The following is a 14,428-nucleotide window of genomic DNA, read 5'->3' on the forward strand; positions in this document are numbered from 1 at the left end:
GACTGATAAAAACAGTTTCTTCAGAATGCAATGATGCTTGGCAGGAGCCCGTCACTCGCAGCAGTGTGTGATCAAGTCAGCTCTAAAGAAACATCCAGCAGGCTGCTTTTGTTTGCTTTCATGTAGCACTGCAGGTAGGATGGTGAAGAACTGTAAATTGTTCTAAACCTGGTTTTATGTTGGAGAAAGTAATAAGTTTCCTTGTAAGAATAAAAGGCGTTATGTTACCTGGCAGCAGAGAAGGAAAGCTTTTTCTCTTTTGCTTTTGCACAAGGTTTTAGCATAACCCTTTGCTTCTGCACAGACTTTTCCCACTGCAAATGGTCTCTTAAGAGCTGTTAATTAGGAGGAATTTGAACTTGTTACTCCGCGAGGTTGTCTTAACTTTGAATTTGGCTTACAGTTACGTGAGCTCCGAAAGATGCAGAGTAACTAGTCATCTCCATTGCGCTGTTGCCTCCTGTTGAACAGAGCCCTTGCATGGGATGGCTTCCTTGGCGGTTGGGTTTGTAGCAATTAGTTCGAGTAATAACTGAAATAAGCCCTGAGCACTCCAGCTGATGAAGCACGGGCTGGCGTGGGCGCAGTGGAGGAGCAGAACGGGTGCTGTTGTCTGTGCTGGTGCTGTGTTTGAGAACAGTTGGAGCTGGCAGGTCTTGGCAATAAGACAGATGTGTTTGTTCCCTATGTGACAGTCCCCTGTTGCTCCCCGTTGTGTGCATCAATCGCGGTGAGAGACGTCCCTGAAAGGATACAGCAGCAAAGTTTTGTACGTTCAGGAGAGCTGTCATTCCTAATGAACAGAGAATGACAGCCCACACGTGGTAGAACCAGCTGTTGGTAACAGCCGTGAGAGTCCTCTCTTGGATCGTTCCTGTGAAATAAACCCCATCGTGACTGAGGGGTTACTTGTGTGTGTGCTTGTGAAAAAAATTGGAATGCGGTTCTTCGAGCATCACTGGCCTCTTCAGCTGTGCAGCGCTTTAACAGGCGGCTGCAAGTAAACTGAGGGCACCTAATAGAATAATTGAATAGAACAGAATATTTCAGTTGGAAGGGACCTCCAGCCATCAGCCTGACCAGTGCAGGGCTGGTCACAAGTTAAAGCACGGTAGGGGCATTGTCCAAATGCCTCTTAAACACAGACAGCCTCGGGGCATCAACCACCTTTCTAGGAAGCCAGCCTCTGGTGAAAAAATGCCACCAAACAAACGATCTGGAAGGATGTTTTGGAGTCTTTGATGGTGTGAAAGGGTTGTAGAAAGGCTCTGTGGTATCCCTTCGGTTGAGAGAAGAGATGGCACCTGACTCGGGGGAAGAGGCTGTGGCGTAAGCATGCGTAACTCGGAATTCACCTCTGTCACATCCTTAGTCTTTCAGAAGATATTGTTGTGTTCCCCAAGATATCTGGCACTACTTGTTAGCAGCTTTATATTGAAATCCCTCAACTCAGAATTACGATCATCCCTTCTTCAGTGAATCTGAGCATGCAGCTTGCTTCATGTAATGCTGCTCACTGATGAGGTTTAAAATTGATGCTTTTTTTTAAAATTTAAAAAAAAAATATTAAAAAATAGCTTTAAAATGCCCTTGAAGCATTTTCACAAACCCAAATACAAAGATGAATAAATACTTTTTTTAAAAAGAAAATCTTCAGTAAGTTAAATTCTGACTCTGGTAGCTTTAATGGCCTTTTTGTAAAGATTTGGCTCTCGTTTTATGCAGTGATAGTGAGCCAGTGCTCTTGAATGTGTCCTGGTCATTAAGAATTGTTTTTAACTTTTCCATGCTGTAATGAGGTATAGCAGGCCACTTGTTGGAGACTAAATGTTTCATTGATTTCAAGACCTGTGAAACAAAATACTTGGAAATCTACTGACACTGATTAATGTAAGGGCTTGAAAAGCTGTGCACATCAGAAATGTACCTGCTTTAGCTCTCATTTGCTCTTCACTGTGTGACATTTAGGAATATCAAATTAGCATCTCTTGTCCTTTCAATTATGTGTAGCATTAAGTGGAAATGAAGAAAAATCTGTTTCTAGAAAGCACAGTACATGGGAACGTTAGTTGAGTGTAGTTGACCTTTATGTAAAGAGGACTATAAAATTTCATTCTTTTTTAAATAAACTGTCAGTTGTGACTTCATTTCCTAACTCTAGTAATGTCAAGAAAATCATGTTAATCAAGTTACGCTGTTTTTCAGATTACAGTGGATATTTTTTCTCCAAGTGAAACAGATGAACTTAATTATAGTAATGCTTTTGAATATTTTTTTTTTTCCTGTACTGGTAATTAGTCTTTAGTTGTTCCTAGCACTAATTATACCTCTTAGTATCTTAAAATACTTGGAATATCCAGTCTGAAAGAGAATTGGAAAGTACATTATTAGTGGGTCATTTATCAGTTGCTTGTGTTCCTTTCAGATAAATGTATATTGCAGTTGAGATGAATTCTGTGGGGTATTTTGTGTGTCTACAGAATCCAAACAAAAAGTAGATAATTAAGTTTTAAGGGATAATCATTGGTAAGGTTGGCTAAGCAGCAGCCTACAAATATTCTTTAAAAGTATAAATGAAGAAGCATTGACAATTCTTAATAAGTCTGCTTTGGTAAGTGAATTGTAAGAGATGGTGTTTACTGGCATTTTAAACTGTAATTGTTTCTGTTATGGTTATTTAGTGACTAAATATGCTATGACCCCATATCACTGTGTTAACTACTACTAGTAGTAGTGCTTCCCTTTCATATCGTATGAAGGATTATCTGTGCGGGTATTAAACTGTTTTAAAATGCTTTGCTAAACTATATACACTTGCCATTTAAGGAGATATTGTTCTTCAATATAAATGAAAAATTGAACACAAAACAGAGCTTGCCTAATGACTGTAAATATTAATTGGGCAGAGTTATTGCGCGCACAGTTTTTCTCGTTAGGATATGAATGGCCCAAAGGCCATGGCCACATATTGATGCAGTCCTGGAAGCTTCTAGCAACTCCAAGGAAGGAATAACATTTGTAACCAAATGACATAATCCCTTGAAATGATTTCTTCTACTTGGAGAATTTGACCTTACCTTGACTAATTATTTCGGGAGGCACCACCCCTCCCACTCCTCATGCCAGGAGTGCCTGCTGTCCTCTGCTGCCTGCAGCGTGGTACCTGAGCTGCAAGCTGGGTGGGCTCGCGGGTGCCTTTCAGTGGCTCAGGTCGCCTGTCCCCGCACCGCTTCGGTGCATTATCACAGCACCTTTGGAGCCTGAGCAGGATCAGGGCAGGCAGGCAGGTTTCTCCCGGTATGCGAGGGAGGTGTTTGGTCTCATCTGGTTCAGTGCCTCCTAACCCAGATGTTGGTGATGCTCCTGGTGTAGTACTGTCTTTTTCAGTTGCGTGGTAAGCTATTCCACTGCGTATAGAAAGCCTATGAGAGAGAGAGAAAAGTATATGATAAAAATTTACGCCAATATTTTCGAAGGTGAGAGGAACCAAAAAAAACTTGTTTGGGGAGCTGGTTTCCAAGGAAAATTAAAACATGCTTTGAACAGTAAAAAGCCAGCGCGGAGATGCACGTGGGCTCATTTTTTCTGCAGAAGGGTTCAGTTCTGTGAAGCTCCTAGCTCGCCCAGTGATTCTCCCACTCTTCTGTCATCTTCACCCAGTGATGTGGGAAACCTTTTCTCCCCAGGCGTGCTGAAGTTGTGTATAGCAGAAGACACTGTTTTCCCTTCCTTCCAGCATAGTTTCTGTTACGCCTTGAAGAAGTATAACAAAGAGCGGGGAATGCACCATGACGTGGAGCCAGCCTGTGTCACGGTGTCCGGTGCAGTTTCCCTGGCTGTAGAAGTGGAATATCACATCTGATGGTTTGGCCTAAGCACTTGTTTTGCAGAATGATCAGTGCCAAGCGCAGCCTCTGCGTCTTAGGAAGAGGTCATATGTGTGAGCCTTGACACGTTCGTTTGCTCTGTATTAACGTGAAGGAAGGTAGGCGGGAAACACGGAGGGATGAGCTGCTAAACATGCTGCCTTGCCTGATGACTCGCATAATCATCACCTGGTTGCTGCAGGTTTCCAGCAGTCTAATTAAAAAATTGTTTACACTTGTGATTTGATCAAGACAATTTAAACCCATTTTAGCAGCAATTACTGATATGTATCAGGCCTAGTAGCTTGTGAAATTCTATTAAAATATAAAATCAGATACATTAACATATCCTTGTAAAAACCTGCAGGAAAAATCATTTTCATATTGGGTAAAACAATGATGAAAGGAAATTAAGGATGAGCGCCAGGATACATGGCATGCCACAGTTTACTCTGAAAGCCTGCTAAATAGAAAGTTAACATTCAGAAAAGTGTTTGGGTGGTCTGTCTTCACTTCGTATTGTTGTATTGTGTAGATGAGTATTGCTGTTAACAGTAATGATACTTAATTGAGAGCATTCTGATCACATACTTGGGGCTTTGCGGTAAGTGCTGTGTAAATCAAAAAAGAGGAAGAACTGTTCCAAGTGTAAAAAGCTTAACTTGTTAATGCATTTCAGCTTTGTTCCTAGGAGCTGGAGTAAAACAGCATTTTTGGTAGATATGAGTTAACTGTATGTGAGTCATCTTTTGAGACAAAGTGAAGCGTGAGAAAACAATGCTAAATGTTTGAGATGAGATGTTTCAGCTATTGGGAATCTTGCAAAACACAGAATGAGGTGCTAATCTGTAAGATTTTTTTTCAAGGAATCTCTGATTTGGTGAGATATTTAGTAGTTGTCTACATAGAAACACAATGGACCAATTTTCTCTTGTCTTTGCATCAGTGTACATCTGCAGGTACTTCAGACTTCATGGGTGTAATTGGATGTTCCAGGTGGCAGATCATAAATAACGGCAGCACATAGACCAAAGGTTGTCACTGTAATGGAAGTTATTTTCTGCACATCTGTAACAACCTCATAAGAAAAATAATGCCTTCATCAGAGTAATGACTGTCTGAAGTGGTGATGGGGTTCAACTTAGAGCAACAGGATCATGTTGGTCAGTTTTCCAAGAGCAACATCTGTAGGTTCCAACTTCATTTTGCTGAAGCTGGTAAACTAGAAACTGCGCTTGGCTTCCTTACCGAGCTTCGCCAACAGATTGCTGAGTGACCTGTCAGTAAATAGCTGTGATGTGCTGGAAGAATTTTGTGTTAAGGTTTCTAGACGCTGTTAGTTGCTGCCATACGAGGATGGTAAAGCCGCACAAGGAAGATAAAAATGCGTATGGCTATAAGAGCAGCAGTTTGCTACTGCTGAACAGTGTTTTGTTCTCTCTTGGTTTTAGCTTTAAGCCCAGTCTTATTTATATCTACAGTTAATAATTAACACATTGCCATTGCAAGCCGTAGTATTGGTAGCTGCCTAGTAATCTAGTTCTTCCTGACTGTATAGTTTCAACAGGCCATTGGATGCTTTCCCAAACTTCTCCCAGATGTTTCATTCACATGCTGTTAATTCACATGAAGTTGTGCTCAGTATTTTCCTTCTTATCAGTTCCTTGGCCTCTGATGTGGCTGCACACAGCAATCATCTGTCAGGCACTTTGCTGAGTAATCTTCCATTCCTCCTGAATGTTCCCAGAAGCTCCTTCCAAAAAGGTGGGTTTTTTTCTTGTTATGGGGGAGGTTCTGTAGGCTAAGACATCTCTGTTTTCAGTAGTTCCAGACATCTGAAAAGCCTGTCCATAGTAAATATGGATTACGCGCTCAAATTCAGCAGCAGATGAAAGATGATCTAGTAGAACCAAGCTAAAAATTGATTTTTTGGCTGCAGAAGTTTGCTTTGTCTAGCCTGCGCATGTGCCAGGTAATTAAGAGAAGAAAAGAAAACTCTTCCCATCTGACTTACTGCTTCTCTTTCTGTGTTTTTGTATTCTCCACTTAGTTTTGCTTTTCAAAGTATAAGGAAGGAAGGGTTGCCTCCTTCAGTGCATTCCTGTTGTTACTACTATTATTACGCCTATAAACACAAATTTTACTGACAGTGCATTGTGGAGGTTGCTTTCTAGATATATTATGAACAAGATGTAGATATATTGTGAACAAGCATACGTTATAATCCTTCAAAAATGTATCTTCTAGAAGACAGATCTTCGGATCAGGGGGGCCAAGGCATCCTGTCTGTTTGGTTCACACCTCAAGTTAGGACTGGAAATCAGGGTTGGGGGAGTACAAAACTCTTTTGGGAGCCCCTTACCAGGTGTTTGACTTCCCTTGGCACCTGCTGGCAAAAGGAGATGCCAAAGACTGGCTTGGAAAGGTGTCCCAAAGCTGAGAAGATTTGGGTCAGCCTGGTACTGGTTATGGATGTGGAGATAGGGGATGCTGCAGATGTCAAGCTTTTCTCTTTGAGCCGAACATTTTAAAATACAGCAGAAATTAAAAAAATAATAATTGTGTATTGACTTTACTCCTGTATCTCTGAATTAGGTTTCTCTGTTTTGAAGCTTTGCTTTCCTTGGTGCCACCTTGTAGTATAGGGAGCTGCTGGTGTGGAAAGAAACTCATGTAAATCAGTGGGTGCTTGATAATGTTCTATAAAGAAAATAGAATTAACTTAGGGAAGTAGGTGGGCGCTATAACTGTGCAGGTAACAGCGATGTTGCAATATTAATATTAAAAAAGCCGCTGGTTTGTGAAATTCGTGTAATTTAGTACCTAATCACGCAGCTGCCTGTGAAATAAAGCCTCGGGTTGCCAGGTTAGACCAGTGCTGTTATTGATTTCTCTGCAGCCAAAATTGTGGCAGATGACCACGTTTTTCTGGGAGGCAGTGACCGAATCATTCAGATGGTCGTTTCAGCCTTTGAACCTCAGCTCAAGGTTGCTGTCTTATTTAGTGCTGTACAGCAGATTTTCTTTCAAATTAAATTGTTGCAAGGACAAATGAGTTAATAAAATATAAACAAAACCCAAGAGTTTGAAAGGGAACCTGCTGATTAAATGTGCTGAAAGCTAATGAGCGGAGGTAGAGCGAGTACATTCCTACTCCTCTGCTTGACTGGAAGTGACTGAAGTGGAGGAAACAAAATAGCTGCAAGATGTGTAACGTTTCCAAGAAGATCTTCACTGAGAATGAAAAGGTATTGATGAAAAACTAACAGCAGTGGTGTCTCCCAAACAATCGTTCTAGGACATTGTGTTCTCTCTCCTCCACTATGTGTAGGTAAATGAGTAATTGGTGAGCGGCATGAGAATGTCTGGGAAGAGGAGAATTGGGACCGCTCCAGTGAGATGGGGGGAGTAGCCTCTTAAGGAGTGACTCCATCCCTGGAGAAAGTTGCTTCGTTTTCAGTTTCCACTGTTAGTTTAGCGGAGAGGAGAGGCAACGCTGCAGCCTGTTGAGTTTGGATAATACGGATGTACTTGTGGGTGGTGCAGACTTTAAAAAACGTAATATTAAAAGTGTATTGAGAATGCCATTAGCTCACAGAGATGGTCGTTTTTCCAAAGGGTACTAGTTTAAGGTATGTAAGCTACTGTCCTTTAAATTAAACTGGACAAACCTCTGAGAACTGAAAATTTCTCGGTGCTTATTTAGCAGACTAGGGGCTTACATGAAAGCAGGCAGAGGTTAGAGAATGAACGAACGCATCTTGGCTGAGACACACTTGAGCATGTTGTGGTTTGGTTTTGTCTGTCTTGGAGGGGAAGAGTGATGAAGAAGTAAGAAATTGAAGTGTAAACGCTTGTATTTCTGTAAGTGTGTTCCTATATAGGAACAGGAGCATTTTGGCTTGTTTAAACCACTTGTGTCCCCTCTCTGTCCTCACAGTTGTACCAATACTACTGTTTTAACATAACATTGGACCAGCTAGGGAGCTAGTCAGCTTAAGACTATCTACTTAAAGGATCTTTAGCCTCTATCAGTCCCTAAATCTAGCTCACCTTCTAGCCCTATACTATTTGTGCTGAAGGAGCAGCGTGGGGATGGAACAGCCAGCTCGGGAAGGCTGGGGCAGGCTTCGCTGCCACTGCAAACATCAGTATATTAATATTTGGGTGCAATTTCACTAAAGTTTAAACAAACTTCTTCAACATTGCAGCTAAAAGCATATCCATTTTCACTGAAGGACAGGAAGCACCAGCTTGTCAAGCTGCGGTATTCCAGTCGTGTTCAACCACGCACCCATCCCACGGCTCCAGCCTAGCCACATGGGAAGGAGGGATGGAGAAGGCTCTGTTAAGCCACGGACCTGCCTCTTCTACAAGTCTCTCAGCTCCCAGTTGCACTGATGTGCAAACTGTGTTGCTGCTCTAAGGAGACTGGGGCTTGTGCCTTCTCACGTTAAGTTTGTGAATGACTGAAAGCTCTGTTAGATGGTAGAAGGGAAAAAAAAAATCGACCCCGCAGCCCCACAATGTAGTACAGCTATCACTCTGCAGAGCCAGAAAGATTTTTTGATGGCTGTGCCTTGTTAATGACCATATTAATGGCATCCCACAGCATCTGAGAAGGAAAACTCATTGTCCACATTCAGATGGAGAACTGAATAGAGGCTGGAAGAGGGTGAGAGGGAGATTTTCTCTGTGCAGATTAAGTCAGTTTTTAAATGCATAAGATATTAAGTCTTTGCAAACAAGCTCAGAGTTGGCTTCTTGTTAAGTATGTCCATAAATATATGGAACAGGGCCTGGATAAAGCACAGTGAACAATGTCAGCCTTGCCAGGGAGGCAAAGGTGTAGAGAACTCGCGTTTGAATGTGCTTTTTAAATTACATTTAGATGTAAATGTAAATCATTAGATTTAAAAAAATGAACTTGCAATAATAGGAACAAATTATCTTTAGACAATTTTTAATGTATGCAGACGTCACAGTAGCAATGTGCAATCACACTGATTGATTCAACTTCATTGAATCAATTTAATTTACTGTTCATTGCGGTCCTTCAACAGAAAGCCCGGGAAACTGGAAAAAGATGGTAGAATATATTGTTCCAAGTATATAGCCATCTGCATCAAATAACTATATTATTTGTAAAAATAACAAAAATAATTCTGGAGGAGTATAAAGTACCTACTTTAGACATGAGAAAAATGCTACATTATCATAAAAAAATCACTAGTCTTTTGAAGTTAAAATGTTTCATCTTTATTATGTTTTTTATATTATGACCTGCATCTTTTAAACACAATTACAAAGCATTTTTGCCATAGTAAAGCCTAACAGCAATTGAATTTGACTGATTTAGTCATCAGCCTTTCTTCTTCTGAAATTGGAAGTCCTCTTTCTTCAAAGGTGGTTGAATCTCAGAAGTTTGAGTGTGCTTCCATTAGTCTTTTCTATTGAACATGGATGCAAGCTCTTTCCATAATGGTTTTTGCTTTCATTACAGATGGGTTTTGAGACAAAGAAGTTAAAAGGGGTGGAGATGGAAACCGGGTGGGAGTTACTTGTCCAGTTCCCAAAAGACAGGAGGAGCTCAAGTGTTCTACCAGATTACTTTTTCAGTGTTGTGAAACTTTAGTCACATTCAAAAGGTGAAAATGTAATTTGAGAACTAAGTTATTGGTATTCACCATACAAACATGTCTAGCAAGTGTACCATGAGCCCAAACTGGGGTCTGAGTGTGCTTGCTGTTAGCTGGAAAGGTACATTTATGCTCCCTTGCTTCTCTAGCTCCATTACAAATCTAGCTCGATTACAAAGAGGTCATTTGTCTAAAATACCGCATTGCATCTTTTTTGCTATCTGTTGCCCTTGGATCAGGGTCAGAGACAAGTCTCTGCACTTCTGTGAGTACTGCAGTCATTTCTGAGCCAGCTGCCTGATTGAGCCACAAGAAGTGGAGAGGGAGAGACAGTAGTCTGGTCTCTTTAGTCCTGCTGCTGTCCTAAATGTGTGTGCTTTGTTCATCATGCAGTGAATCCCAAGAAATTTTATTCCATGAAAACAGGTCTGTGGCAGTCTTTTGGAAGGTACCATAGCTCCTTTCCTGAGTCTCAAAAATGTGGGAGAGCAGGCAGTCCTTAAAACTGTGTAAGCGTAAGGTTGAAAAAAAAAAAATAATCTTCTTTGGAAATTGGCTCTAAAACCTCCTCTTAAAAACGTTGTGGGCATAGATCTTTGATTTTGAGTCAAGGTGAGGGGCTCACTAAAACTCAGTGGGGGTATTAAGTAACTTTAGTCCTCAGAGTACATTTCCAGCAATTTAAATTACCAGAACATATTTTTTTATTACAAATCATTCTTGATCTCTCTGTACTTACATGGATTTCATTCATAATGTAATATAAATTGATTTATTTCCCTGAGAGCTAATGACAGACCCAGTTTCTGTGAACTGTTCAAATTGCTTATACTGCGTATCTCATGCAAAGCCAAAGGATAAAGCTAGCACTTAGGTAGGGAGGTCAAAAACAAATCTCTTTGGCTTCCTGGTGATTAAAAATAGGCTGGAATGATTAAGAAATTTGAATAAGCGTACTACATCATAAAAAAACCTGTGTGGTCCTACGTGGTGAATTTTATGCTCTCCAGGTGCAGGACTGACCTTGCTCCCCAGAGGAGGCTAAAGCGGATTGATGCAACATGCTGGGTGCTTCCTCTTGATTTACCCTCATCCCCATTCTGCTCAGCACCCAGGGGTCAGGATCTTAGTTAGAAATTGCTGGCTAACAAAGTCAGATTCTCTTTAGCAAAGTGTACTACTTTTTTTTTTTTGTTTTGTTTAAGATTAAGTGGTATTGACTTTGTTCTGCATTACACTGTTGGACAAGCTTGTGGCTGCTGATGTTTGGTCTTGTCAGTGGAAGTGTTTTGGAAATCAATTCCTTAGTGTCGTGTCTTTGTCTTCCTCTCGGCCTGCTCGCGAGCAGAGCTGTCGGTACGGGCATCCCTCAGAGTATCCTTCTCCATCCTCCATATCCCACTCACTGCAGTTGTGCTTCCCCTGTTCCTTTTGACTCATGGACCACCGTGTGTTGCTCGGAATCTGTTTCTGTCTCTGCTGTTAGGCTGTTCTTCAGTCTGTGAACTCTTCAAAACTGAGAAGCGTGTGGTGCAGCCCACATGTATTACACCATCCATGCGTTTTGATTTATAGAGTTACTCCGGTGTAAGATAGCACAGATGACTATAAGATGTGGACTTTGGTTCTTAATGCGCAAATAAAGTCCAAATCAAGCAATAAAAGATTCAAAGTATTAATCTTGTTTTAAACATGCTTTTGAACCAGCAACGCATGCGGTTTATTGTAGCAGAACACAGGTTTGAATCAGTTTTGATTACTAGGTAGTAGGAAATTTATTGACAGATGTTTTTCCTAATAATTCACGTCATCATTTTGCAAGGTAAGTACTGGTTGCAAAAGGGACAATGAACTTCTGCTTTCCCTAACCTGCTAATGATTGTTAGTCTGTTGAGTATAAAAATAGCGTGTTACTGCCTTCAACAGCTCTGCAAAGCATGTTGTGCCAGTTTTCCCGATCTGGATACCTTCCACCGATGTCTGTAACAGCCAGAAATGTCAGTGCCACTCCAGTGTAACTATGTGTTCTCATTTTTATTGTTTCCAGGTTTATTCCAATTTATAGGGGACCAAGTCATACGTACAAGATACAAAGGCTGACGGAATCCACTTGTTACTCGTTCAGAATACAGGCGGTCAATGATGCTGGGGAGGGACCTTTCTCAGAAATATGTACCTTCTGCACAACTAAGTCAGTCCCACCTGCAATCAAAGGTATGTAGTAGGTTTTTTTACAGATATGTAAGTAGCGTGTAATTATTTAAGTAGTTGGTAAGTATGCAGTGAGTTTGTAAGGGTTAACATAAGCGTGCAATAACACATGTAAAAAATCAGTTTGGGCTGTTTGTGTATTTCTGTGACTTGTGAAGTCACATTATGGTGGGAAGCTTAAATTATCACCAAAAAAATGCATATAAACAATATAAATGTTATACCAACCACTGCTGTTATACATAAACTGTTAAAATGCTGCTGCTAACAATACTTACCAGGGGATTGCTCTGGGTTGCCACAGCGCTTCTATAAGGGATGTAACAGCTGTAGTATATACATGTACGTACCAACTTAAGCATTAGTAAAGTTTAATGTTGGTTTTGGTTGTGTAGGTGATGGTCAGTGTAGAACTTGAGTTGATTTTTCATTTAATGTATAAGATGAATTAGAATATTTCACACACATAAAGCATTAGATTTAGACTTGGTGTGTGTTCCACTGGAAGAACAAAAGGCCTAATTCAATGAAGTTTTATAATGAATGTCTTTTACTGTGTGTAAATTTTGGCCTAAGCAATTTTGCTCCTTCCTTCCAAGGAGAACTATTACAAAGGCAGTGGATTCACTGTACTGGGTGTCAGGTGAACTGAAATCAGAGGCTCCTTATTTTCCTCTGTGCATAAGACTCCTTTGTCAAGCAGTACCATTTACTGTGAGAGACAGCGGCTGTTAGCTTGTCAGAGAGGTTTTGTTTGCTCCACTGTATTTAAAAATCTGGCTTTGGTGATTTTGACACAATTCATAATCAAAGATTAAGGGGAGAACGCTGCTGGGGTGTAATTTCCCTGGTGCCTAGGTTAGCTGCTCCCAAGCACAGAGGGCTGGCTTCCCCGTGCTAAAACTGGCGTATGCAAGAATCCCACCTTCGTTTCTACCTGGATATTCCCTGGGGTTTGGCATTTGCTTCAGTGCTGGTTCTGGAAGAAATCTGTATGTGTTTGGTGTTAAGTTTGAGGGTAAATATGTTTATTCAACAGTGAATTGTCCTGATTGGCTCTATGCCACGGCTGTAGGAGATGCTGCCCAGCAAAGCCAAGGCAGTTGATACCAAATGAACGGGGCTGGCATAGGTGACGGTGGCAGGGAGGCTGTCCTTCACCGCTTTAGCATCTCTAAGTGGTCAGAGTGCCTGGGCACAGGCACGTGTCACTGGCAGATCCCGAGTCCATGTTGCCATTGCTTCTCGTAGCTGCACAAAGTGCATTAAATTAGCACAGGGGTGCCAGCGCGTGCTGCACTCGCATTTTCATTTTGTTGGATAGAAATCCATTTTATTAAATTCAGATCTCACCTAGGTTTTTGTTTTGAACTCCCTGCCTGCCTGTTTGGTACCTGTTAAATATGAGTCATACACTTAACTGAATATCAAGCAGTTAAAATACGGTGCAAATACTGGGTCATGTGTGGGCTGGGACCACAGGTACATGACAAAACCCGAGCCGTAACAGTGAAAAGGGCATAACAAAACCGGAGTTAGTGAACGCTGCCGTGGGGAGGTAATGCTGTAGGAGAAAGAGATCTGTTGAGGCAAAATGGTGTTGATTTCCTTCTGTTTGGAGCAATACGAAGGAATGTACGTGATAAACTGAATGCAGGTTTTTTATGTATCAGAAGCACATGTTTCTTCTCCTATAAAGTATCCTAATTACTCACTTGGTGATGCCAGCCCTAAAATAGCATTATTTGTTAATGGCAATGTTTTGTAAGTGTCAGAGAAAAATCTACGTGTATCAGGGTGAGGTATGGAAGGAGGAGGGAAATTAATTGAGTATGTTGTTGTCAGCTGAGATGAAGGTGTCTATTATCACTCACTCAACACTGGCAGATGTGCAGAGAGGAGCAAATGGGTATTGATTACATTTGGGTCTGCGTATGATTCATGCGTTCCTCTTGGGTAGTAACAAATTAGTCTAAAATTTGTGTAATGTATGCAGCAGCAGCATTTGTTTCTTTGATAGACTCTCCTGTCGTTAGCTTTCATAGGGTTGGGAATCTAGATTGCCTTTAACAAGCTCATGTCCTTGCACGTGCACATGTTCACCACGTGGTAAAGTGCTCAGCACTCTTGTTTCTCCCAGTTCATTTTTTTGCTCACGTGCTTGCTTGCTCTGCCCGATCAAGAGGCTGGTGGACCCCCTGGCTCCTGTCGCAGTTGTTTTGATGCCTTCCAGTGGCAGATGCTTCCTTGTACATATAAACATGCTGCCACTGTTAGTACTCTGCTCGGGTCACCTGCAGGCTTGCCATCGGGCATAGTGCAGCATCTTTTGGGTTTCAGCTGGTGAGAGATCCTCTCCCAAGGACAGTATTGTAGCAGCTGAAAAACTGATTTTTTCTGGAGTTATAGTGAAAGACTGGTCTAAGCCTGGCTAGAAATAGCAAGTCTGATCGTCTGAATGTCAAGCTCAGGACTACATATTAAGTCCAAGTATTTAAAATGATGCTAGTACTTTTGCTTCTCAGGCTGGACTTAATCTCTAATACAGAAGATTATTTAGCTTCCCTTCTCACATTCCTTCTCCTATTTTACCTGAATGAAGTGTTTGATACTATTCCTCTCTTTCTGTTATGTATAGCATGGGAGACATACACAGGCATTTCCACCGGCATAGGTGTTTGCCCAGAACTTCAAGATACAGCTACTTTTATT

At 41.2% G+C, this 14,428-nt stretch overlaps 1 protein-coding gene across 2 annotated transcripts in view; it reads left to right on the forward strand.

The window, feature by feature from the left end:
- FNDC3B (fibronectin type III domain containing 3B) overlaps positions 1 to 14,428 on the forward strand; it is a 209,629-nt gene that overhangs the window by 182,386 nt on the left and 12,815 nt on the right. For both annotated transcript variants that reach the window (XM_056358484.1, XM_056358485.1), the window contains exon 24: positions 11,553 to 11,719. In XM_056358484.1, the coding sequence (XP_056214459.1) occupies positions 11,553 to 11,719 (167 nt within the window). The remainder of the gene's footprint in view (positions 1 to 11,552; positions 11,720 to 14,428) is intronic.

This window comes from Falco biarmicus, chromosome 13, assembly GCF_023638135.1.
Source record: "Falco biarmicus isolate bFalBia1 chromosome 13, bFalBia1.pri, whole genome shotgun sequence".
Classification (NCBI taxonomy): Eukaryota; Metazoa; Chordata; class Aves; order Falconiformes; family Falconidae; genus Falco; species Falco biarmicus.